We start from the raw sequence: 25653 nt of genomic DNA on the forward strand, positions 1-25653 counted from the left end.
CAGCACTGAATTACCCGGTTGTGTGTGTGTAGTGAGTGCTAACAGACCCGGACTGCTGAGTACCCTGCAGCTGTTTGTCTCAACATGCAAGTCATCCCCGCCATTACACCGCTAAATGGTTCTCTTTCACACTGAGCACGGCAAACAGACAGATGCTCTCTGCTTCTGACTAACTCTGCCTTTCTCTCTCTCTGCCTTCCTCTTTCTCTCTCTGCCTCTTTCTCTCGCTGCCTCTTTCTCTCGCTGCCTCTTTCTCTCTGCCTCTCTCTCGCTGACTCTCTCTCTCGCTGACTCTCTCTCTCGCTGACTCTCTCTCTCGCTGCCTCTCTCTCTCGCTGCCTCTCTCGCTCGCTGCCTCTCTCTCGCTCGCTGCCTCTTTCTGTCTCTCGCTGCCTCTCTCTCTCGCTGCCTCTCTCTCTCGCTCGCTGCCTCTCTCCCTCTCGCTACCTCTCTCCCTCTCGCTACCTCTCTCCCTCTCGCTACCTCTCTCCCTCTCGCTACCTCTCTCCCTCTCGCTACCTCTCTCCCTCTCGCTGCCTCTCTCCCTCTCGCTGCCTCTCTCCCTCTCGCTGCCTCTCTCCCTCTCGCTGCCTCTCTCCCTCTCGCTGCCTCTCTCCCTCTCGCTGCCTCGCTCTCTCTCGCTGCCTCTCTCGCTGTCTCTCTTTCTCTGCCTCTCTTTCTCTGCCTCTCGCTCTCTCTCACTCTGCTTCTCGCTTGCTTTCTCTCTCTCTCTGCCGCTCGCTCGCTCTCTCTGCCGCTCGCTCGCTCTCTCTGCCTCTCGCTCGCTCTCTCTGCCTCTCGCTCGCTCTCTCTGCCTCTCGCTCGCTCTCTCTCTCTCTGCCTCTCGCTCGCTCTCTCTCTCTCTGCCTCTCGCTCGCTCTCTCTCTCTCTGCCTCTCGCTCGCTCTCTCTCTCTCTGCCTCTCGCTCGCTCTCTCTCTCTCTGCCTCTCGCTCGCTCTCTCTCTCTCTCTGCCTCTCGCTCGCTCTCTCTCTCTCTGCCTCTCACTCTCTCTCTCTCTGCCTCTCGCTCTCTCTCTCTCTCTGCCTCTCGCTCTCTCTCTCTCTCTCTCTCTCTCTCTCTCTGCCTCTCGCTCGCTCTCTCTCTCTGCCTCTCGCTCGCTCTCTCTCTCTCTCTCTCTCTGCCTCTCGCTCGCTCGCTCTCTCTCTCTCTGCCGCTCGCTCTCTCTCTCTCTGCCGCTCGCTCTCTCTCTCTCTGCCGCTCGCTCTCTCTCTCTCTGCCGCTCGCTCTCTCTCTCTCTGCCGCTCGCTCGCTCTCTCTCTGCCGCTCGCTCGCTCTCTCTCTCTCTCTGCCTCGCTCGCTCGCTCTCTCTCTCTCTCTGCCGCTCGCTCGCTCTCTCTCTCTCTCTGCCTCTCGCTCGCTCTCTCTCTCTCTGCCTCTCGCTCGCTCTCTCTCTCTGCCTCTCGCTCGCTCTCTCTCTCTCTCTGCCTCTCGCTCGCTCGCTCTCTCTCTCTGCCTCTCGCTCGCTCGCTCTCTCTCTCTGCCGCTCGCTCGCTCTCTCTCTCTGCCTCTCGCTCGCTCGCTCTCTCGCTCGCTCGCTCTCTCTCTCTGCCTCTCGCTCGCTCGCTCGCTCTCTCTCTCTCTCTGCCTCTCGCTCTCTCTCTCTCTCTCTGCCTCTCGCTCTCTCTCTCTCTCTCTGCCTCTCGCTCGCTCTCTCTCTCTCTGCCTCTCGCTCGCTCTCTCTCTCTCTGCCTCTCGCTCGCTCTCTCTCTCTCTCTGCCTCTCGCTCGCTCTCTCTCTCTCTGCCTCTCACTCTCTCTCTCTCTCTGCCTCTCGCTCTCTCTCTCTCTCTGCCTCTCGCTCTCTCTCTCTCTCTCTCTCTCTCTCTCTGCCTCTCGCTCGCTCTCTCTCTCTGCCTCTCGCTCGCTCTCTCTCTCTCTCTCTCTCTGCCTCTCGCTCGCTCGCTCTCTCTCTCTCTGCCGCTCGCTCTCTCTCTCTCTGCCGCTCGCTCTCTCTCTCTCTGCCGCTCGCTCTCTCTCTCTCTGCCGCTCGCTCGCTCTCTCTCTGCCGCTCGCTCGCTCTCTCTCTCTCTCTGCCTCGCTCGCTCTCTCTCTCTCTCTGCCGCTCGCTCGCTCTCTCTCTCTCTGCCGCTCGCTCGCTCTCTCTCTCTCTCTGCCTCTCGCTCGCTCTCTCTCTCTCTCTGCCTCTCGCTCGCTCTCTCTCTCTCTCTGCCTCTCGCTCGCTCTCTCTCTCTCTCTGCCTCTCGCTCGCTCGCTCTCTCTCTCTGCCTCTCGCTCGCTCGCTCTCTCTCTCTGCCTCTCGCTCGCTCGCTCTCTCGCTCGCTCGCTCTCTCTCTCTGCCTCTCTCTCGCTCGCTCGCTCTCTCTCTCTGCCTCTCGCTCTCTCTCTCTCTGCCTCTCGCTCTCTCTCTCTCTGCCTCTCGCTCGCTCGCTCTCTGCCTCTCGCTCGCTCTCTCTGCCTCTCGCTCGCTCTCTCTGCCTCTCGCTCGCTCGCTCTCTGCCTCTCGCTCGCTCGCTCTCTGCCTCTCGCTCGCTCGCTCTCTCTCTCTCTGCCTCTCTCTCTCTCGCTCTCTCTGCCTCTCGCTCGCTCTCTCTCTCTCTCTCTCTCTCTGCCTCTCGCTCGCTTTCTCTCTCTGCCTCTCGCTCGCGCTCTCTCTGCTTCTTTTTCTCTGCCTCATAGCAGCCCCATCAGTCTCATTCAGTCAGGGGCATTTTACACTTTAGCTTCCCCAAGTTGTTGGGCTGTATGTGTGTGTCAAATCAAATTTTATTTCACATGCTTTGTAAATAACAGGTGTAGACTAACAATGAAATGTGTACTTACGGGCCCTTCCCAACAATGCAGAGAGAAAAAAAAGCGATAATAACACGAGGAATAAACACACAATGAGTAACGATAACTTGGCTTTATACAACTTTTTAGAGCCTTCCTCTGACACTGCCTGCTATAGAGGTCCTGGATTGGCAGGAAGCTTAGCCCCGGTGATGTACTGGGCTGTACGCACTACCCTCTGCAGCGCCTTGCAGTCAGATGCCAAGCAGTTGCCATAGCAAGCAGTGATGCAACCAGTCAAGATGCTCTCTTTGGTGCAGATGTAGAACATTTTGAGGATCTGAGGGCCCATGTCAAATCTTTTCAGCCTCTTGAGGGGAACCAGGCGTTGTCGTGCCCTCTTCACGACTGTGTTTTTGCATGTGGACCATGACAACTCCAAAGGAACATGAAGCTGTCTACCTGCTCCACTAAAGCCCTGTGGATGTGGATGGGGGCGTTTCCTGGTTCTCTCTCCCTGGCTCACTGTAGAGACTGCCCCCCCCCCTCCCCCACCACCACTGTACTGTGGACTGTGTCCCCCCCACCACCACTGTACTGTAGAGACTGCCCCCCCCCTCCCCCACCACCACTGTACTGTAGACTGCCCCCCCTCCCCCACCACCACTGTACTGTACAGTGGTTTAAAGTACTTTTTAAGTAGTTTTTTAGGTATCTGTACTTTACTATTTATATTTTTGATGAATTTTGCTACACTACATTCCTAAAGAAAATGTTGTTTTCACTCTCCATACATTTTCCTTGACACCCAAAAGTACTCGTTACATTTTGAATGCTTAGCACAACAGGAAATTGCTCCAATTCGCACACTTATCAACAGAACATTCCTGGTCATCCCTACTGCCTCTGATCTGGCAGACTCACTAAACACACATGCTTCGTTTTGTAAATTATGTCAAATGTTGGAGTGTGCCTCTGGCTCTCCATAAATAAAATAAAATAAAAAAACAAGAAAATGGTGCCGCCTGGTTTGCTTAAGATAAGGAATTTTAAGTGATTTATATTTTTACTTTGGATATTTAAATATATTTTAGTAATGTTTACTTTTGATACTTTATATTTTAAAGCAAATACTTTTAGAATTTTACTGGGTGACTTTTACTAGAGTCATTTTCTGTTAAGTTAACTTTTACTCAGGTATGAAAATTGGGTACGCCCCCCCCATTACCACTGTACTGGAAACTGCCCCCTCCTACCACCACGGTACTGTAGAGACTGTCCCCCTCACTACTGCTGTACTGTAGAGACTGTATCGCCACCACCACCACCACCACTGTACTGTAGAGACTGTATCACCACCACCACTGTACTGTAGAGACTGTATCACCACCACCACTGTACTGTAGAGACTGTATCACCACCACCACTGTACTGTAGAGACTGTATCACCACCACCACTGTACTGTAGAGACTGTATCACCACCACCACCACTGTACTGTAGAGACTGTACCACCACCACAGGACTGTAGGACTGTACCACCACCACAGGACTGTAGGACTGTACCACCACCACAGGACTGTAGGACTGTACCACCACCACAGGACTGTAGGACTGTACCACCACCACAGGACTGTAGGACTGTACCACCACCACCACAGTACTGTAGAGACTGTATCACCACCACCACTGTACTGTAGAGACTGTACCACCACCACCACTGTACTGTAGAGACTGTACCACCACCACCACTGTACTGTAGAGACTGTATCACCACCACCACTGTACTGTAGAGACTGTACCACCACCACCACTGTACTGTAGAGACTGTATCACCACCACCACTGTACTGTAGAGACTGTATCACCACCACCACTGTACTGTAGAGACTGTACCACCACCACCACTGTACTGTAGAGACTGTATCACCACCACCACTGTACTGTAGAGACTGTATCACCACCACTGTACTGTAGAGACTGTACCACCACCACCACTGTACTGTAGAGACTGTACCACCACCACCACTGTACTGTAGAGACTGTATCGCCACCACCACCACTGTACTGTAGAGACTGTATCACCACCACCACTGTACTGTAGAGACTGTATCACCACCACTGTACTGTAGAGACTGTACCACCACCACCACTGTACTGTAGAGACTGTACCACCACCACCACTGTACTGTAGAGACTGTATCGCCACCACCACCACTGTACTGTAGAGACTGTATCACCACCACCACTGTACTGTAGAGACTGTACCACCACCACCACTGTACTGTAGAGACTGTATCACCACCACCACCACTGTACTGTAGAGACTGTATCACCACCACTGTACTGTAGAGACTGTATCACCACCACTGTACTGTAGAGACTGTATCACCACCACCACTGTACTGTAGAGACTGTATCACCACCACCACTGTACTGTAGAGACTGTATCACCACCACCACTGTACTGTAGAGACTGTATCACCACCACCACTGTACTGTAGAGACTGTATCACCACCACCACTGTACTGTAGAGACTGTATCACCACCACCACTGTACTGTAGAGACTGTACCACCACCACCACTGTACTGTAGAGACTGTACCACCACCACCACTGTACTGTAGAGACTGTACCACCACCACCACTGTACTGTAGAGACTGTACCACCACCACCACTGTACTGTAGAGACTGTACCACCACCACCACTGTACTGTAGAGACTGTACCACCACCACCACTGTACTGTAGAGACTGTACCACCACCACCACTGTACTGTAGAGACTGTACCACCACCACCACTGTACTGTAGAGACTGTACCACCACCACCACTGTACTGTAGAGACTGTACCACCACCACCACTGTACTGTAGAGACTGTACCACCACCACCACTGTACTGTAGAGACTGTACCACCACCACCACTGTACTGTAGAGACTGTACCACCACCACCACTGTACTGTAGAGACTGTACCACCACCACCACTGTACTGTAGAGACTGTACCACCACCACCACTGTACTGTAGAGACTGTACCACCACCACCACTGTACTGTAGAGACTGTACCACCACCACCACTGTACTGTAGAGACTGTACCACCACCACCACTGTACTGTAGAGACTGTACCACCACCACCACTGTACTGTAGAGACTGTACCACCACCACCACTGTACTGTAGAGACTGTACCACCACCACCACTGTACTGTAGAGACTGTACCACCACCACCACTGTACTGTAGAGACTGTATCGCCACCACCACCACTGTACTGTAGAGACTGTATCGCCACCACCACCACTGTACTGTAGAGACTGTATCGCCACCACCACCACTGTACTGTAGAGACTGTATCGCCACCACCACCACTGTACTGTAGAGACTGTATCGCCACCACCACCACTGTACTGTAGAGACTGTATCACCACCACCACTGTACTGTAGAGACTGTATCGCCACCACCACCACTGTACTGTAGAGACTGTATCACCACCACCACTGTACTGTAGAGACTGTATCACCACCACCACTGTACTGTAGAGACTGTATCACCACCACCACTGTACTGTAGAGACTGTATCACCACCACCACTGTACTGTAGAGACTGTATCACCACCACCACTGTACTGTAGAGACTGTATCACCACCACCACTGTACTGTAGAGACTGTATCACCACCACCACTGTACTGTAGAGACTGTACCACCACCACCACTGTACTGTAGAGACTGTACCACCACCACCACTGTACTGTAGAGACTGTACCACCACCACCACTGTACTGTAGAGACTGTACCACCACCACCACTGTACTGTAGAGACTGTACCACCACCACCACTGTACTGTAGAGACTGTACCACCACCACCACTGTACTGTAGAGACTGTACCACCACCACCACTGTACTGTAGAGACTGTACCACCACCACCACTGTACTGTAGAGACTGTACCACCACCACCACTGTACTGTAGAGACTGTACCACCACCACCACTGTACTGTAGAGACTGTACCACCACCACCACTGTACTGTAGAGACTGTATCACCACCACCACTGTACTGTAGAGACTGTATCACCACCACCACTGTACTGTAGAGACTGTATCACCACCACCACTGTACTGTAGAGACTGTATCACCACCACCACTGTACTGTAGAGACTGTATCACCACCACCACTGTACTGTAGAGACTGTACCACCACCACCACTGTACTGTAGAGACTGTATCACCACCACCACTGTACTGTAGAGACTGTATCACCACCACCACTGTACTGTAGAGACTGTATCACCACCACCACTGTACTGTAGAGACTGTATCACCACCACCACTGTACTGTAGAGACTGTATCACCACCACCACTGTACTGTAGAGACTGGGCTGTGGGAGGGGAAAGAGGGGTTTAGGTTGTTTTTAATCATATCCTCGGCTGTACAGTAATGTGTAGTAGTGGACTAGTACAGTGTGTGTGTACAGTATTGTGTGTGTGTGTGTGTGCACGCTGAGCCCCAGACAAAGCCCCCCCTCCCCTCGGAGCCTGGGCCAGAGATATGACCTTGTGAAATGTCAGCCCGCCCACAGGGTGGCCCTGCCTGTGTCTCACACACACACACACACACACACACACACACACACACACACACACACACACACACACACACGGTGGTCCTGCCTGTGTCACACAACCGTGGCGGCGGGGTGCGACAGAGGCAGCATTGTAGAGTTACGGCTAGCCTAGCGTCTTGAGGTGTAGTGTTGCGTGGAGGAGTCTCGAGACCTCAACACTAAACCCAGGAAGGAGAGAGAGAAAGGCAGTGGGAGAGTTAGGGAAAGAGAGGGGGAGGGCAGCAAAGGGCAAGAGAGATGAAGGGAGAGAGGGAGAAGGAGAGGTCGATAGAGGCAAAGGGGGGATAGTTCAAATTCACCCCCCCCTCCTCAACCCTCCACTGTGTACTCCTGAGACCTCAGGTCAGCAATCTAGCCATTTCCCACTAACGACATTACAGCCATTAGGACCTGGCTGCTTTCTTTCTGTAGCATGTCACATGGACGCAGGTCATGCCTCGCATACTTCTCCCCTCTGGCCCGGCTCAGGTGACTAAAAGCTTTCAGTGGGAGTGAACGGCGGCCATGGAAAACAGTAGGTTTTAGACCTGCCGACTGTCTCTCTGTCTCTCTCTCTCTCTCTCGCTTAATGTCGTCTTAGGAAATGTGAAGGAAGACACACACACACACAGTGCATAGAAACACACGCAAAGGGTACACACACACACACATCACAAACTGTGTAGAAAAAGAGAGGTCAGGTCTCTGGTTGTAAGGTGTAGTGTCCTGACTCCTGTAAGTGTTCAGTGTCTTCTTTTCCCTGCCCTGGCCTCTGCCACGGTGTGTGTGTGTCCTGACTCCTGTGTGTGTGAGAGATGGAGTGTGTACTAGCATCCCTGCGTGGTGGGTAGGTTTGTAGCTGTGCATGTACGCTTGGTCAGAGCGGTCGGGCCACGGTTGCGGTCACCTCTGGCCCATAGTCGGTGACGACCAGACCAGATGTGAGCTGACTCTAATGACCCCTGCGGGTGGGGTTGCCGAGGCAACCGCTTTCCCCTCTGCCTGTAAACAGAGGAGCAACCCACCAGTGTTCTTAGACGGGGTCGCCAAGGTGAAGACTAGCCTTGATGTGTGTGAGCAAGAGGGAGAGAGAAGAGAGCTCAAATGACGTGTGTGTGTGGAGAGGAGAGATTGTGTCTCAGTGTCATGGCTTCCCTTGACCTTTTTTTTGTTATTCTCGCTCTCTGTTTTCTTCAGTTGATGCTCAATGGGTTTATTTGTTGTTGAAGCCTCTACTGTCCCCCCCCTCCTCCCAGTACAGTAAAGTTTTGACATTTTCTTAGCCCAGGCTTGTTGCTTTCTGACATATTCTTATGGAAAGGGGTTAATATGTTTCAGGAATACTCACTTTCTTTTGTTCGCCCTTGTCTGGCAAGCTGTAATGTTTTGCTTATGAATATTGATACACCAAGTGTATATTAATGACCCTGGGTGACCTTAACCCTATCCTTATTGGCTCCCTGGTGGTATCTGCATCCTCATGAATATTAAACAGGCTCTGTAACCTCCATTACCCTAATCTTTGCTGTCTAGCCTCCCGGAAGGTCCTGTTGTCATGGTAACCCCGTTACTAAACTCCTTGGGAGGAAAAGAAATTGACCCTGGGAAAAAAATATATGTTGAAAATAAAGGATTGAAAAATCATTCAAGTTATTTTATCCACCGTTGCTGGTGATTCTCAGTGCTGAGAGAAAGGCTTGGGGAAAGCTGGTGGATTTTGTTGCATTAAAGCTCCTTGGATTTTCGGTGTTATTAGGATTTTCTTCAGTCATTGCCAAGGCAGTGAGTTACCCCTTGCTGAGAGGACCGAAGTCTATTTGGTATTTTGAATAGGCTGTTCCCTTTGTACTTAGCTGGTAAATAGAATTGAGAGTGCTCACTTGTGATAAGGAGGCGTCAGAATGAGTGTATAGTGTAGTAGTCTGGCTCACTTTGTAATCCAGGGGACAGGTGACTGCTGACTTGTTGATTTACAATGTCAACCCTCAAATCAAGGCTGTTCAAGTCAATGCCTCCTAGATTGTCATTTAAGGATGCGCTCTCAAACTTTTGTATCATTTTTGCCAGTAGTTTTGGAATTAGTTCTCGAGCCTAAAGTGTTCCCCGTTTTTTTTGTGTACTCCGTCATCAAATTGTGTACTACGTCATAATTTGGTATATGCTACATCCCGCAATTTTGTAAAAAAATAAGTAATCCTACTATATGTTACAAATTTCTTGTGCTTAAGATCCTGGAGTTTCTTTAATGACAAAATCCAGTCCTTTCCTGGGTAATGTTCATTAGGGAACACTGTAGTTAAACATTGCGCAACAGAAAAAGCTAAAACAAGTGTTTTCATATTGGATAAGTTCAGGTAGCACCTCCCCGTTTCCCTCCGTTTATGATCCAATGAACATGACCCTGGTTTGTCCTCAGGTCTGATCATGATCATCCCTTCCTCCTCTCTTTTCCTCTCACCATACGTCTCTTCTTCTCTCCTGTAGATGTGGACAGCGTCGAGGAGGGTGGGCCCGACGGGGTCAGCTGTCCCGTGGAGGACGACGGCGGCGTTGGCGGCGGTGGCTGGTACGGGAACGCTTCCGACACGCGCTCCGAGTCGTCGTACAGCGGCGACATCCATGACGACCATGAGCTGTTCCTCCACGGGGGCTCCTCCCCCACCCCCTCCCCAGACCGACCTCCGGAACACCCCGACACCTCGACCGAGAGCTCCCTGGGGGGCTGCCCTACGCCTGTCCACAGCCACCACCATCGGGCCTCCCTTGAGCTCCTGAGCCTGGGGGTGGACGGAGGGGTGTTCTCTGCCCAGGATACCCTTTCCTCCGTGGTATCCTCGCTCTATGGAGAGGCTGCCTCCGAGGCCCTGGGGAAACCCCTGAGTAGTAACCTGCGGCGCCTCCTAGAGGCTGGGTCGTTGAAGCTGGATGGGGATCTTCTGGGGAGAGTGAGAGGAGGGGGAGGAGAGTCGCCCCCTATAGGCTTAGCTCCAGCCCTGACCCTCTCCCCCTCCTCCCATCATGCTCAGCAGCTAAGTGCCCTCGCCCGAAAACTGGCAGCCAATAACAACAACAACAACAGTGGAGGCTCCGCTTCGGCCTCGCCCGCCTCTGTTGCCATGTCGACCACCGCCATCAAGCAGGAGCCCTGCGACCCCTTCGCCTCGGTGGTCGCCCCGAGCAACGGCGCTGGCTTTGTGTGGGTGGGAGTGGCCGGTGACGGGAAGTGGCCCCCGGCGGGTTGTTCCGCCTCCAGCGGCGGGTCCAGCCTATCACCGGACTCGGCCATCCAGAAACTGAAAGCGGCAGCCAACGCGGTTTTACAGGACAAGAACGCCACCGTAGTGGCCTCGTCTACTTCCTCTTCATCATCCTCCTGCTCTACCGTACCCACCCTGGGAGGAGGAGGAGGGAGCCGGGGAGGAACGGACGACTCGGTACGCTTCGATGCCTTCACCTCCCCCTTCAGCCCTCAGTCGGCCAGCTCCACACTAGCCGCCCTGTCCAAGAAGGTGAGCGAGCGCTCCCAGACCACCTCCTCATCATCAGACCACCAACACCAACCCTCCCCCGGCTCCTCCTTCCTCTCCCTGGTCTCTATGACTTCCTCGGCTGCGCTCCTCAAGGAGGTGGCAGCCCGGGCGGCAGGGAACCTCCTTGCTGATAAGATGGAGGCCCCAGCAGGAGGGGCCATCCAGGAGGACATCAAGCCCCTGCTGGACAGGAACCAGAAGGCAGGGACCCCCACAGGGCCCCAGAGCACCATGGACCTGCTGCTGCCCTCCACCCCTAAGGGAAAGGCCAAACCCAGCAGCCAAGCAGGTAGGCTAATCCACCCTGACCCTACACAATTTCTTCCTGAGATGGCATTTGTTGTCTATAAGCCTTATGGTGAGTTTTTGGATATACAGTAGCGAGCTACATTCAGTTATTTTTTTCAGTTTGGTAAATGTAATAGTGAGTTTATCAAGATATTATGTCAGCTACGTTTTGTCGTCGTGACAAGTTTCGGAACATTGGAACGTTGTTAAGAACACTGGACCTTTTGTATAATCCTTGTGACAAACAATGTGCCGCCATCCATCGATCCCAGAAGGTGTTGTTTCTCTAGCAAGGTTTTCTACAACAATGAACCGTTGTGGAAGACCTTCCCAGGTTGAACACAACAACAGCAGATTTTTTTAATGCATTTCAATCAGTTATTTCACCTTGCATTTTTCAAGGTTGTTTGTCAGTACTAGTTCATTTCACCTTGCACATCCTGAACTGTCCTCGGATATTAAATCCTCTTCAGCTTTTCAAATTGTTTGGAAACTATCGTTTACAGATATTCTCCAAGCTTTTGCTTATTATATGGAATTATAGCTGGTCTCTAAGCAAATGTTCTAATATTTTGAATCCCTTTATATTACACTTTAAGGACATACACATTTGATTTACTGTATTACGGATGCCCCACTTCACATACATTTAAAAAATATATATATTTTTTTTCTTTCAAAATAAATAATTATTTTAAACTATTTTTTTGGACAAATTGCATGATTTGCTTCACAATTGTAGTGGTAGGGATTCGGTTCAATCGCGGTGAATCGAATCATGCGAATCAAAATAATAATTTGTGAACCGCGAACAGTAAAATGCAAAACGTAGTAGCCTTCCTTTTGGATTATGCTGCTATAAAACTTGTTTTGTAGATACTTTAATAAGCTGATTTCGGAAGCTAGCCAGTAGTCAGCTTGCAGTGAACTCTTCTAAGCAAAGATAAATGACTAAACTAAAATAGGTACATTTCCTGAAGAAAATGTGTGTGCTTGCTTCAGCTGTCCAAAAGTTTATTTTTTATAGTAGTGGAAGGTGTTACATGAAGATTTCAAGCTGAATAGAAGCTGAAGCAGTTCAATATAGTAAGAATAGGTCTGATTACTTTAGTAGAATGATATATATTTCAACTAGCACATCAATCATGAACAATGGCAGAACTATGCCTTCACTGCTTTCAATGGGGCTATTTAACACGGGAACCAATGTAGTTAATTAAGTGATGATGCCTGAAAAGCCGGTGTTTGGAGGATATATTGGCACGGGTTTGACTCGGGCCGGCAAACCGTGCCAATATATCCTCCAAACACCGGCTTCGAGGGCATTATCACTTTTATACAACGGGTTACCGGTTACCAACATATTCAAATAATGATTGAAATATTTTCATTAAACACGTTATTTTGATTGATTTATTCATACTATTTCATCCTTCCACAATATATAGTCCCGAAACAAGTCTAGAGTTGCTACACAAGCCGGCTGGTCATTCGTTCTGTTCGGTTGTCATTCGTTCAGTCTTTTTGTTCTGTATCTATGTACGCGACCCAGTCGTTCAGTCTTTATGCTCTGTATCTATGCACGCGACCCAGTCGTTCAGTCTTTTTGTTCTGTAACTATGGACGTGACCCAGTCGTTCAGTCTTTTTGTTCTGTATCTATGCACGCGACCCAGTCGTTCAGTCTTTTTGTTCTGTATCTGTGGACGCGACCCAGTCGTTCAGTCTTTTTGTTCTGTATCTGTGGACGTGACCCAGTCATTCAGTCTTTATGCTCTGTATCTATGCACGCGACCCAGTCGTTCAGTCTTTTTGTTCTGTATCTATGGACGCGACCCAGTCGTTCAGTCTTTTTGTTCTGTATCTATGGACTCGACCCAGTCGTTCAGTCTTTTTGTTCTGTATCTACGGACGCGACCCAGTCGTTCAGTCTTTTTGTTCTGTATCTACGGACGCGACCCAGTCGTTCAGTCTTTTTGTTCTGTATCTATGGACTCGACCCAGTCGTTCAGTCTTTTTGTTCTGTATCTATGCACGCGACCCAGTCGTTCAGTCTTTTTGTTCTGTATCTATGCACGTGACCCAGTCGTTCAGTCTTTTTGTTCTGTATCTATGGACTCGACCCAGTCGTTCAGTCTTTTTGTTCTGTATCTATGCACGCGACCCAGTCGTTCAGTCTTTTTGTTCTGTATCTATGGACTCGACCCAGTCGTTCAGTCTTTTTGTTCTGTATCTATGGACTCGACCCAGTCGTTCAGTCTTTTTGTTCTGTATCTATGCACGCGACCCAGTCGTTCAGTCTTTTTGTTCTGTATCTATGCACGTGACCCAGTCGTTCAGTCTTTTTGTTCTGTATCTATGGACTCGACCCAGTCGTTCAGTCTTTTTGTTCTGTATCTATGCACGCGACCCAGTCGTTCAGTCTTTTTGTTCTGTATCTATGGACTCGACCCAGTCGTTCAGTCTTTTTGTTCTGTATCTATGGACTCGACCCAGTCGTTCAGTCTTTTTGTTCTGTATCTATGGACTCGACCCAGTCGTTCAGTCTTTTTGTTCTGTATCTATGCACGCGACCCAGTCGTTCGTTCTAAATGTTCCATTGCCATACTGGCTGGCAACATTCTTATCCCTTGCTTGCTAGCTAGCCAACTACGGCTAACTTTACAGTCACGTCAAACGGTGCAGACAGAATAACAACAGTGGCTGCATTTGTTTAAGCTGTTTTCTAGTGACATTTATTCGGATGCATCCATAACAATGAGCTAATGAGGCACGATTTCACCTGGCATAGAAAATGTGCTCTCTCGTCAGGACACTGTTGTTCAGAGGAGCTAGCCAACAACACAGATAACACAAAACTTCATCCAGAAGCTGGAATTTACTTTTCTTTGTATACATCCATAAAAATGATGCCAGCTGATTAATGATTTAGACTGGCTGAGAAATGCTGCCTGCCTCTCACTCTCGTCCCGACTCCCGACCCCTACACCTTCATTACTATGGGACAGATGGAGATCGAATTTGAATATTGAAACAATGTTGCAAATGTCGGAGAGACAGTAAGGTTTATAAAAATCTCTGCTGTTGAAAACTAAATGTTAGTCTAGAAGAAATGTGAGATGATGTCTAGATGCTTTTTGTAGTGGAGATCAAGTTTATAACTTCCCTGCCTGGGGTGATGAGACAGTGGATTGCTCAGTCAGATGGAACAGAGTAAACAGGCATTTTAACGTCATAGATTTAGCCGGTGGTAACTTGTGGAATAGACACCGGCTGGAATGCGCTTTTAACCAATCAGCATTCAGGGTTAGACCCACCCGTTGTATAATTTGTAGGGTACCCTGACTGGGACTCAAACCCTGGTCCCTGTGACTCTAGTTATAAAATGGCTAAAATCTCTTGGTGAGGTTTCTAGGTTTGTATTTATTTTATTCATGTATTTTAATTTTTTTGCTCGCTCGCCCCACTTTTGATAGAGAGAGAGAGAGAATCCCCCTCCCCGTCTGGCCTGAGTCTGGGAAAAGGTCTGTGGGCCTGGCAGGATGTCCAACCCAAACCAATTGCGCTCGGCTCTGCGGTGTGTGCTCTCAGCACAGTAGGAACCGAGTGTCCATATCCGTGTCTGTTCTGCAGACGCTTCTGGCTCCAACAACCTCCCTTTACCAGTCACCTCTGTACAGACTGGTGGAGGTTGGAGCCAGAGGAGTCTGCAGTCAGGGCCTTCTCCTCTGTCCTCAGATCAGCATTCAGCAGACTCCCAGCCAAACACAATCCCATCAGTTTACACTGGGCAGGTCCAGAACAGACTATGGGAGGCGCACAGTACTACACAGAGCCATGACTACATGGAACTCTATTCCACATCAGGTAACTGACACAAGCTGTAGAATCAGATACAATGAAACCTTATAGAACAGCAGGGACTGTGAAGACACACACACAGGCACAGACACATGCATACACATACACATGCTAACTCACGCACTCTGCACACATGTATACATGGATTTTGTGTTGTAGATATGTGGTAGTAGAGTAGTGGCTTGAGGACACACTTAATGGGTTGTGAAATGTAATGTCATGTAATATTTATAATTGTATATAACTGCCTTAATGTTGCTGGACCCCAAGAAGGGTAACTAACGGGGATCCTTAATAAATACAACACACACACACACACACACACACACACACACACACACACACACACACACACACACACACACACACACACACACACACTCTCTCCTGTCTCTCCTCTCTCAAAATGAGCAGCCTTTAGGGAGAACTGTGGAGTGTGTTCCAGGGTAGATGGATGGGCACTTTTGAAGGATTGTGTCGTAACCCTTAAGCCAAATCTAAAATGGCTGGATCAAATTGACTTGAGAGGGAGAGAGGCAGTCAATGTAATATTCTGTGATCTGCATGTTAAAAAGGGTTGTCGGCGGTAACCTGCAGCCGTCAAGGTCGCGGTGGAATGCTGTACAAATGCAGTTACTTGTCTGGTGGCCAGACAGAAAAAACATGCCCTTGGTTATTGATTGTTTAGTTTTGTTTTATTGCAGTTGGCTGGTCTGGTATGAAATTGTTACACATTTAGCCTATATTTAGTCTTACATAAATCCGTATAATTCTACATAGTTTAGACATTTCTTGATAATTGATCTTGATTGCCCTGGAGAGAGAGAGATAATCTGTTATCTGACGTACTGACCAGTTAAACGCCGTTCCATCTTTCTTCTTTCTCCTCCACCTTTTCCCCTACATCCTCCAATGAGCAAGGAGTCCACGGTTATCTTCTCTCCTCTCTCTCCTCCCCCTCTCTCTCCTCCCCCTCTCTTCTCTCCCTCGCTCCAGTCGGTTGGGCCGCAGATGGCGGTTTATTGTTGCAAATAGGCAGTCTCGAGGTTTTACACCCGGGGTCAATGAATGGCTGAGCGCGGTAATTTCACCAAACACTGATTACCAGATGTTTTCCAAGGAACAGGAGGAGAATACTTATGAAGCCATCGATGACAGGCCCGTGGTGAATTTGTAATGCAATCATGCCGCGTCCTAATAAGCCCAATTAAACGGCGTAATAGAGGCCGGAAATGAAGCCAACAACAATAATCGAGATAATAAAACATCCTTGAGTTTGACTTATTTTGTTCGCAGACGCACAGCAGGCTTTGTTGAACGTTCTCAGCTTGAGGTGTCTAGAGGTCGTGTCTCACCTAGTAGAGGTGTGGGAAGAGTGACAAAGTCAGTAACCTTAGAGAGGCTCCATAGTCCATAACGCCTCTCTGGAAAGGAAGAAATGGACTAGTGATGGGGGGGGGATCGATAGTTGCATATCGCAATATTATTTTTGGACGATATTGTATAGATTTGTTTTAATAAAATCCAGGTAGTGTTAGCTAGCGCTAGTCGGCTGTACCTGCGCCATAACTAACGTATTTTTGATCCTATAGCTTGTTCTCCATCTTCTTTTTAAATAGGGAGCCAAGATGTTTTCAGCACTTTTATTTCCCTGACTGATCAAGACTCGTGTTCTCATGGCTCTCTCTCTTGTCTCTCTGCAGCAGACATATGGTGAGCAATATGTTTGGAACATCAAATCGCAATAAAACTGCAGTGTATGGAATCGCAATACATATAGAATGGTGAGAATCGTAATGCATATCGTATCGGCACCTTAGTATCGTGATAATAACGTGTGGTGAAGTCCCAAGCAATTCCCAGCTCGAGAAATGGACCTGTTCCAATACTTCAGAAATGTATCCTTCACCTTCCTAGCTTCCTTCTTTTCTTCCTTGAAGTAATCACAGATCTGACATGGGCTGGATTGGGGAAAGCTATAAAGTGGAAACCTTACTTACACCTTACCAGTCACTTATAGTTCGGATAGGTGTACTGACATCAAGCAAACGAGGAAGGAATGATGCATTGCTTAAGTATTTGTTCAGGGGACTGTATGCACTAAATTACTTGTATTTTTACTGAGCTGCCCTTCTCAGCCAGGTATACCTTGGTAAATAATTATCCTGACCTCACTGGAACTCCCTGGTTAAATAAAGGTGAAATAAATGTCTCATCCCCTCTTTTTCCTCTACTCTCCCAGGTTCCCCAGGGGAGGACGGCGGGAAGCCGTTCCAGTGTCCGGTGTGTGGCCTGGTCATCAAGAGGAAGAGCTACTGGAAGAGACACATGGTGATCCACACCGGCCTGAAGAGTCACCAGTGTCCCCTGTGCCCCTTTCGCTGTGCCCGCAAAGACAATCTCAAGTCCCACATGAAGGTGAGATGATGGGAGCCTGTGATGCCTCCTTTGACCTTTGACCTGTAACCTCATCGTGCTATCCATCCCCTGAGGTTGTAATTGTGGAAGTGGTGCTAATGCTACTAATGGCTCAAAGGAAGGGAGGTGCACGCTCTAGTCAAAGTCACCTCTAGTGTAGCGGGGTAACGTGCCTCAAATTATACTGTAGTTAGTAGACCAAAGCTACAGGGGGTTTTAACAAGAGCGAGAAGCTCCAGGTGTTGAGGGAATCCTTACTGTTTTACGCTCTTATTTAATCTCTTTTACTCATTTTATTTAATTTATTTGCATAGGGACAGATACAATTAGCCCGAAACATTGACACACGTTGAATGGACAACACGCCGATGCATTGCTCTATTGTACCTTAGGCAAATTTTCAGTGTCTTGTCCTCAAAGGAGCATCATTGCTTTGACTGTTGTTGCCGTGACAATGCGGCGGTACCCCCACCACTCATCCTATCCCTGTATCCCAGGTCCACCAGCATCAGGACCGGGGCGAGACGTTCCAGTGCGAACTTTGCCCTTTCACCTCCTCGCGCCACTTCAGCCTCAAGCTCCACATGCGCTGCCACCAGCACTTCCCCCGCTCCGGGTCCGCCTCCGACGGGGTCAAGGTCAAGGAAGAGGCCACCACGGACACAGAGGGCGAGGGGTCACTCATGGGTGATTACAACCCCGGGGAGTCCCCTCTCCAGTCAGACGCAGGGAACCAGAGCTCCCCTGGAGTCTCTAACCACCACGTCTATATAAAAGAAGAGCCCCAGGAGAGGGAGCTGTCGGTGCTGTCGCCCTTCACCCTTTGCAGGGACAGGGAGCGGGAGCGGCCTGGTAGCAGTGGCAACTCCCTGGACCTCTCTATGGGGGGAGTCGGCTTGGGGGTGCGGTCCAGTCCTGGTGGAGGTCCAACGGCGGCGTCCCTCTTCAGCCCGGACATCACCACCAAGACAGCCACCGACCTGCTCATGAAGCTCTCAGGTAACCATGACAGCAACACACGTCAATAACAACACTCACTAACGGCCACCCAGTCCAACACCTATTCATCACTGAAGAGATTTCACAAAAGGTTTATGTAGGTGTTAGACTGGTGGGCAACTTTTGATGGCCATTTCAGGATTTTTGACCGTCTTAGCATATTTCTTAGGGTTTCGTCATGAATGTCAATGAACGTCAACTCATCAATCCAATAACCCCAACACCCCGCTTTGCCTCTCCAATAACCTCATCAACAACAAACACGCTATCGTTAGCCAGAATAACGCTAGGTATTATATCAGGTTTGTTGAGATGCATTCCACCGTGTTGTGATGATGGCAAAGGATCCGTTACTTTGAGACAATGGCTGAAGATTGATGGGGAAAGGTGTGCCCGAGGTTGGGTGCCAAGGTCGGGGTTGAGGCTGCCACTCTAACTCCTAATGCCAGCTAATTAGATTGAGATCTCCTGAACGAGGGATGCGGGAGGAGGAGAGGGACAAGGGATGGGGGAGGAGGGGGGAAAAACCCTCGCAACATTAGATTAATTAAAAATGTATGCATAATTCATAAATTAAGAAGAATTCATAATTTGAAATGATTAGCGCCCTTAACTTCTGCTCCGTGACCCTGGCTAGGATGCGCCGTGCGATGTGCGTCGCGGAGAGTCTGGGCAGGCTTAGTTAACCCCTCCCCCTCCAGTTCGGCTCCGCGCCGGTGCCCCCCGGGTGCCAGTCGCACTTCACTCCCAGACTTCGCAATCAAGCCAGGAAACTCCCAGAGGAGATGGAGCCAAGATGGCGTCTTCTCTCACAATGTCAGCCCAGTGTAGAGTGGCGGACGGGCGGCGGACATTTTAGTTCAAGGGCGGCGTCATTCATGCAGTACCGGAGGGAATTTGAAAGATGGGAGGACACACTTTTGTTTTTAAGGAGCGGATAGTAGTGGACTTGAGTGATGTTAGAGATAACGATGATGTTTTAATAGAATACTGGTCCTTTTGATTACCGAGGGCTTTCATGATCATCTCTGAGCACGGTTGGTAAAAAAGAGAAGGGGGGGGGTTTGGCCCAAAGCTTTACTCAGATCTTTTGCACTCTTTGCTGGGCCATATAGCAGACAGGGAGGGGAGAGAGGAGGAGAAAGGGATGGTGGAGAGGTAAAGCTTCTTCTCAGGGGAACCTCGGGACTCTTTCTTTTGACCTCCCTGCCAAGAGCGATTGAGTGTGTACATGCGGCAGCTCATCTCCTGATTTACCACTGCTGTCACAGTGCCTGTCTCAATCCCACAAGGGCTGTAAAAGAGAGAGAGGGGGGGTGGATGATGGAGGGAGAGGCTGTGAGAGGGAAGAGGTGGAGGATGAACAGAAGGGCTGTAAGAGCGAGAGAGGTGTAGGATGGAGAGAAGGGCTGTAAGAGAGAGGTGTAGAATGGACAGAAGGGCTGTAAGAGAGGGACGAGGTGTAGGATGGACAGAAGGGCTGTAAGAGAGGGACGAGGTGTAGGATGGACAGAAGGGCTGTAAGAGCGAGACGAGGTGTAGGATGGAGAGAAGGGCTGTAAGAGAGAGGTGTAGGATGGAGAGAAGGGCTGTAAGAGAGAGAGAGGTGTAGGATGGAGAGAAGGGCTGTAAGAGAGAGAGAGGTGTAGGATGGACAGAAGGGCTGTAAGAGAGAGAGGTTTAGGATGGACAGAAGGGCTATAAGAGAGAGAGGTTTAGGATGGACAGAAGGGCTGTAAGAGAGAGAGAGAGGTTTAGGATGGACAGAAGGGCTGTAAGAGAGAGAGAGGTTTAGGATGGACAGAAGGGCTGTAAGATAGGGAGAGCGGTGGAGGATGGAGAGAAGGGCTGTGAGGGAGAGGGGTGGAGGATGGAGAGAAGGGCTGTAAAACAGAGAGGGAGAGGTGGAGGATGGAGAGAAGGGCTGTAAAACAGAGAGGGAGAGGTGGAGGATGGAGAGAAGGGCTGTAAAACAGAGGGAGAGGTGGAGGATGGAGAGAAGGGCTGTAAAACAGAGGGAGAGGTGGAGGATGGAGAGAAGGGCTGTAAAACAGAGAGGGAGAGGTGGAGGATGGAGAGAAGGACTGTAAAACAGAGAGGGAGAGGGGTGGAGGATGGAGAGAAGGGCTGTAAAACAGAGAGGGAGAGGTGGAGGATGGAGAGAAGGGCTGTAAAACAGAGAGGGAGAGGTGGAGGATGGAGAGAAGGGCTGTAAAACAGAGAGGGAGAGGTGGAGGATGGAGAGAAGGGCTGTAAAACAGAGAGGGAGAGGTGGAGGATGGAGAGAAGGGCTGTAAAACAGAGAGGGAGAGGTGGAGGATGGAGAGAAGGACTGTAAAACAGAGAGTGAGAGGGGTGGAGGATGGAGAGAAGGAAGGGGGGTGGATAAAAAGACAGAGGGAGAGATCATAGCCTTGCTATTGAGAAAGGCCGCCGTAGGCAGACCTGGCTCTCAAGAGAAGACAGGCTGTGTGCACACTGCCCACAAACTGAGGTGGAAACTGAGCTGCACTTCCTAACCTCCTGCCAGCCTCCTGCCAAATGACCATATTAAAGACACATATTTCCCTCCGATTACACAGATCCACAAAGAATTTGAAAACAAATCAAATTTTGATAAACTCTCAAATCTACTAGGTGAAATACCACAGTGTGCCATCACAGCAACAAGATTTGTGACCTGTTGCCACAAGAAAAGGGCAACCAGTGAAGAACAAACACCATTGTAAATACAACCCATATTTATGTTTATTTACATTCCCTTTAGTACTTCTACTATTTCCACATCGTTACAACACTGTATATAGACATAATATGACATTTGAAATGTATTTTATTATTTTGGAACGTCTGAGTGTAATGTTTGCTGTTCATTTTTGTTTATTTCACTTTTGTATATTATCTACTTCACATGCGTTGGCAATGTTAACATATGTTTCTCATGCCAATAAAGCCCCTTGAATTGACCTGAACTGATAAATAAAGTGACAGACGGCAAAGGAGAGAGAAAAAGTGGGCGAGTAGGAGCTGACTGAGTTCCCCAGGCATAAAGAAGCCAGTGAACTCTCTCTGACCTCTGACCTCATCATTTTTTAGGCTGCCCTGATTATCCTCTGGGTGTTACGACCAATCCCCTTTGATTTCTCCCCCGCACGGCAACTCTGACACATTCTGATTTGAGAGGGGAAAGTTGAAAGTCCGCGGAGGTACTTTGAAATGCGTGGATGGTGCCCGGTTAGGACGCTACTCGCAGGACCCCTCAGACGGGTAATAATGGCGGTCCCCAGCGAGTGTGACCCCGGGCCGGGTGTGAATAATTGGCACGCCGCTGAAGCAGGGGCTTGTGGGAGGAAGTGTCGTTGGTGCTGAGGGTGTCTTATTTATCTCAGAGGAGAGAGAGAGAGTGAAAGAGAGAGAAAAAGAGTGAAAGTGTTGGATGCAGTGTTTGATGCAGTTGGAGTATCTTAGTGATGTAGTGTGTGTTTGTCTGTGTGCGAGTGTGCTTGTGCGTTCACACGTTTTATACCCAACCAATATGTCTACATAATATACTGTAAGATATCCAGTCACCTATTCTCTCATTCAAATATTGTTTAAGATTCATCTGACAACACCTGTCGGGGTGGGTAGACACAACATGTTACAACCTCTTCTCAATAATGTATTTTCCTCTCGACCACTACACATGAACAGAGTGAGCCAGCCAGTCAGTCAACACTTCTCATATGTGACCTCTGGTCCATCCTCTCTGCTGTCAGCCCTCAGTATCTACACTACTCTGTCCAGTTCAGTATACACACTGTCAGCTATTGTTGCTGCCCTCCACTCCACCTGCCTGCCCATTGTTTGTGTGTGTGTGTGTGCAGACACTAGCCCAGCAGCCACCTCTTTCTCCTCTTCTCCTGGAGAAAACAGGAGCCAGTTGTTAGAGGGGGAGCAGGCCAGCGTGACAGAGGTGGAAAGCTAATGAAGTTATTTGACGGCAGGCCCGGCCGCGGAGCGAGAGGTGAGGTGCATTGGACAAGCGTCTGGCAGAGAGACTGATGAGGCGAGAGGAAGGAAGTGTGGCTGGAGAGGAGAGAGACAATGGTAAAGAGAGGTAGAGGGAAGGTAGGAGGGAAAGGTAGGAGGGAAAGGTAGGAGGGAAAGGTAGGAGGGAAAGTAGAGGGAAGGTAGGAGGGAAAGGTAGGAGGGAAAGGTAGGAGGGAAAGGTAGGAGGGAAAGGTAGAGGGGGGAGAGGGAAAGGTAGGAGGGAAGGGAGAGAAGGAAAGGTAGGAGAGGCAAGGTAGAGGGAAAGGGAGAGGGAGGGGCAAGAGGGAGAGGCAAGGGGGAGAGGGAGAGCGAAAAATAAACAGCAGGAGGAGTAGAAAAAGGGACAAAAGAACAAGAAAGCCAGAGTCTGAGGTGGAGCGTGAAAAAGAGAGAGAAAAAAAGAGAGAGGGAGAGCAGTGTCCGGCTGGTGGCATGTCAACAGGGCGTGATAACAGAGACAGGCTGATAGCACCATCACCCCTGGGCCACAGACAGACAGAGATGGGATGAACCCTAGTGTACTACTACTACACACCATGGGGAAGCTGCCACTGAACCGCTACATTGAAGGCAGGCAGAGATGGATAGTCACCTCTCAGCCAGAGACAGTAAAACTGCTACTCACGACACGGGGCTGCCGCAGACCTGCTACACTGGCGGCAGAGATGGGATACATATTCATTCACTCGGGCCAGGAAGGAACCTCTACTACACACAGGAGGCTGCCACTGACGAGGTGCCCTCGCCTGCTACACTGGCGGCAGAGATGGGTTACATCTTCATTCACTCAGACCAGGCCAGGCAGAAAGCTACTCATCACATCACCCAGTCACCCAGAGATGGCTGTTGGTTATTTCCTCAACTCTGACCTAAACACCGACAGCATTCGGGGGGAAGTTGACGTGCTACAGAGTGCTAAAGCGTGTGCAGAGGGGAAGTACTGTAATTCGACTTCTGTCATTTTCTTTGGGTGAAATAAACCTAGGCACAGCATATCACCATGAATAACAGCTTAAACTGTGGTGATTGGTGGTGGTAGCAGCAGCAGTAGTAGCAGTAGTCGTGGATGTAGTAGCAGTAGTAATAGTCGTGGATGTGTAGTAATAGTAGCAGCAGTAGTCGTGGATGTAGTAATAATAGTAGTAATAGTCGTGGATGTAGTAGTAGCAGTAATAGTCGTGGATGTGTAGTAATAGTAGCAGCAGTAGTAGTAGTAGTAGCAGCAGTAGTCGTGGATGTAGTAGCAGTAGTAATAGTCGTGGATGTAGTAGTAGCAGTAATAGTCGTGGATGTGTAGTAATAGTAGCAGCAGTAGTAGTAGCAGCAGTAGTCGTGGATGTAGTAGCAGTAGTAATAGTCGTGGATGTGTAGTAATAGTAGCAGCAGTAGTAGTAGTAGCAGCAGCAGTAGTCGTGGATGTAGTAGCTGTAGTAATAGTCGTGGATGTGTAGTAATAGTAGTAATAGTCGTGGATGTAGTAGTAATAGTAGTAATAGTCATGGATGTAGTAGTAGCAGTAGTAGTAGTAGCAGCAGTAGTAATAGTTGTGGATGTAGTAGCTGTAGTAGTAGCAGCAGTAGTAGTCGTGGATGTAGTAGTAGCAGTAGTTGTGGATACAGTAGTAGTAGCAGTAGTAATAGTCGTGGATGTGTAGTAATAGTAGTAATAGTCGTGGATGTAGTAGTAGCAGTAGTAGTAGTAATAGTCGTGGATGTAGTAGCTGTAGTAGTAGCAGCAGTAGTAGTCGTGGATGTTGTAGTAGTAGTAGTAGTCGTGGATACAGTAGTAGTAGCAGTAGTCGTGGATACAGTAGTAGTAGCAGTAGTAATAGTTGTGGATGTAGCAGTAGTAGTAGCAGTAGTCGTGGATACATTAGTAGTAGCAGTAGTAGTAGTTGTGGATGTAGTAGTAGCAGTCGTTGTTGTAGTAGCAGTCATTGTAGTAGCAGCAGCAGTAGTCGTAGTAGTAGCAGCAGTAGTCGTCGTAGCAGCAGCAGTCGTCGTAGCAGCAGCAGTAGTAGTAGCAGCAGCAGTAGTAGTAGTAGTTGCAGTAGCAGCAGTCGTAGCAGTAGCAGCAGTCTTAGTAGCAGTAGTAGTAGTAGTTGCAGTAGCAGCAGTCGTAGCAGTAGCAGCAGTCTTAGTAGCAGCAGCAGTAGTAGCAGTAATAGTCGTAGCAGCAGCAGTAGTCGTAGCAGTAGCAGCAGTCGTTGTGGATGTAGTAGTAGCAGTCGTTGTTGTAGTAGTTGTACTAGTAGTAGCAGTCATTGTAGTAGTCATAGTAGCAGCAGCAGCAGTAGTCGTAGTAGCAGCAGTAGTCGTCGTAGCAGCAGCAGTCGTCGTAGCAGCAGCAGTCGTCATAGCAGCAGCAGTCGTCGTAGCAGCAGCAGTCGTCGTAGCAGTAGTAGTAGCAGCAGCAGTAGTCGTAGTAGTAGTAGTTGCAGTCGTAGTAGTAGCAGTAGCAGCAGTCGTAGTAGCAGCAGCAGTAGTAGCAGTAATAGTAGTAGCAGCAGTCGCAGTAGCAGTAGCAGCAGTCGTAGTAGCAGTAGTAGTCGTAGTAGCAGTAGTAGTCGTAGTAGCAGTAGTAGTCGTAGTAGTAGTAGTAGTAGTAGTAGTAGTAGTAGTCGTGGATGTAGTAGCAGTAGTAATAGTAGTGGATGTGTAGTAATAGTAGTAATAGTCGTGGATGTAGTAGTAGCAGTAGTAGTAGTAGCAGCAGTAGTAATAGTCGTGGATGTAGTAGTAGCAGTAGTAGTAGTAGCAGCAGTAGTAATAGTCGTGGATGTAGTAGCTGTAGTAGTAGCAGCAGTAGTAGTCATGGATGTAGTAGTAGCAGTAGTCGTGGATACAGTAGTAGTAGCAGTAGTAATAGTTGTGGATGTAGCAGTAGTAGTAGTAGTTGTGGATGTAGTAGTAGCAGTCGTTGTTGTAGTAGTTGTACTAGTAGTAGCAGTCATTGTAGTAGTCGTCGTAGCAGCAGTAGTCGTCATAGCAGCAGTAGTCGTCGTAGCAGCAGCAGTCGTCGTAGCAGCAGCAGTCGTCGTAGCAGCAGCAGTCGTCGTAGCAGCAGCAGTCGTCGTAGCAGCAGCAATCGTCGTAGCAGCAGCAATCGTCGTAGCAGCAGCAATCGTCGTAGCAGCAGCAGTCGTCGTAGCAGCAGCAGTCG

The 25653-nt window shown here is 49.3% G+C and overlaps 1 protein-coding gene across 1 annotated transcript in view; it reads left to right on the forward strand.

Moving 5' to 3' along the window:
* Positions 1-25653, forward strand: part of LOC120052235 (zinc finger protein 827-like) — a 117358-nt gene that overhangs the window by 18437 nt on the left and 73268 nt on the right. The window contains exons 2-4 of the mRNA XM_038999058.1: positions 9849-11183; positions 17285-17460; positions 17958-18459. Of these exons, the coding sequence (XP_038854986.1) occupies positions 9849-11183; positions 17285-17460; positions 17958-18459 (2013 nt within the window). The remainder of the gene's footprint in view (positions 1-9848; positions 11184-17284; positions 17461-17957; positions 18460-25653) is intronic.

The sequence above is a fragment of the Salvelinus namaycush genome, chromosome 8, assembly GCF_016432855.1.
Source record: "Salvelinus namaycush isolate Seneca chromosome 8, SaNama_1.0, whole genome shotgun sequence".
NCBI lineage: Eukaryota > Metazoa > Chordata > Actinopteri > Salmoniformes > Salmonidae > Salvelinus > Salvelinus namaycush.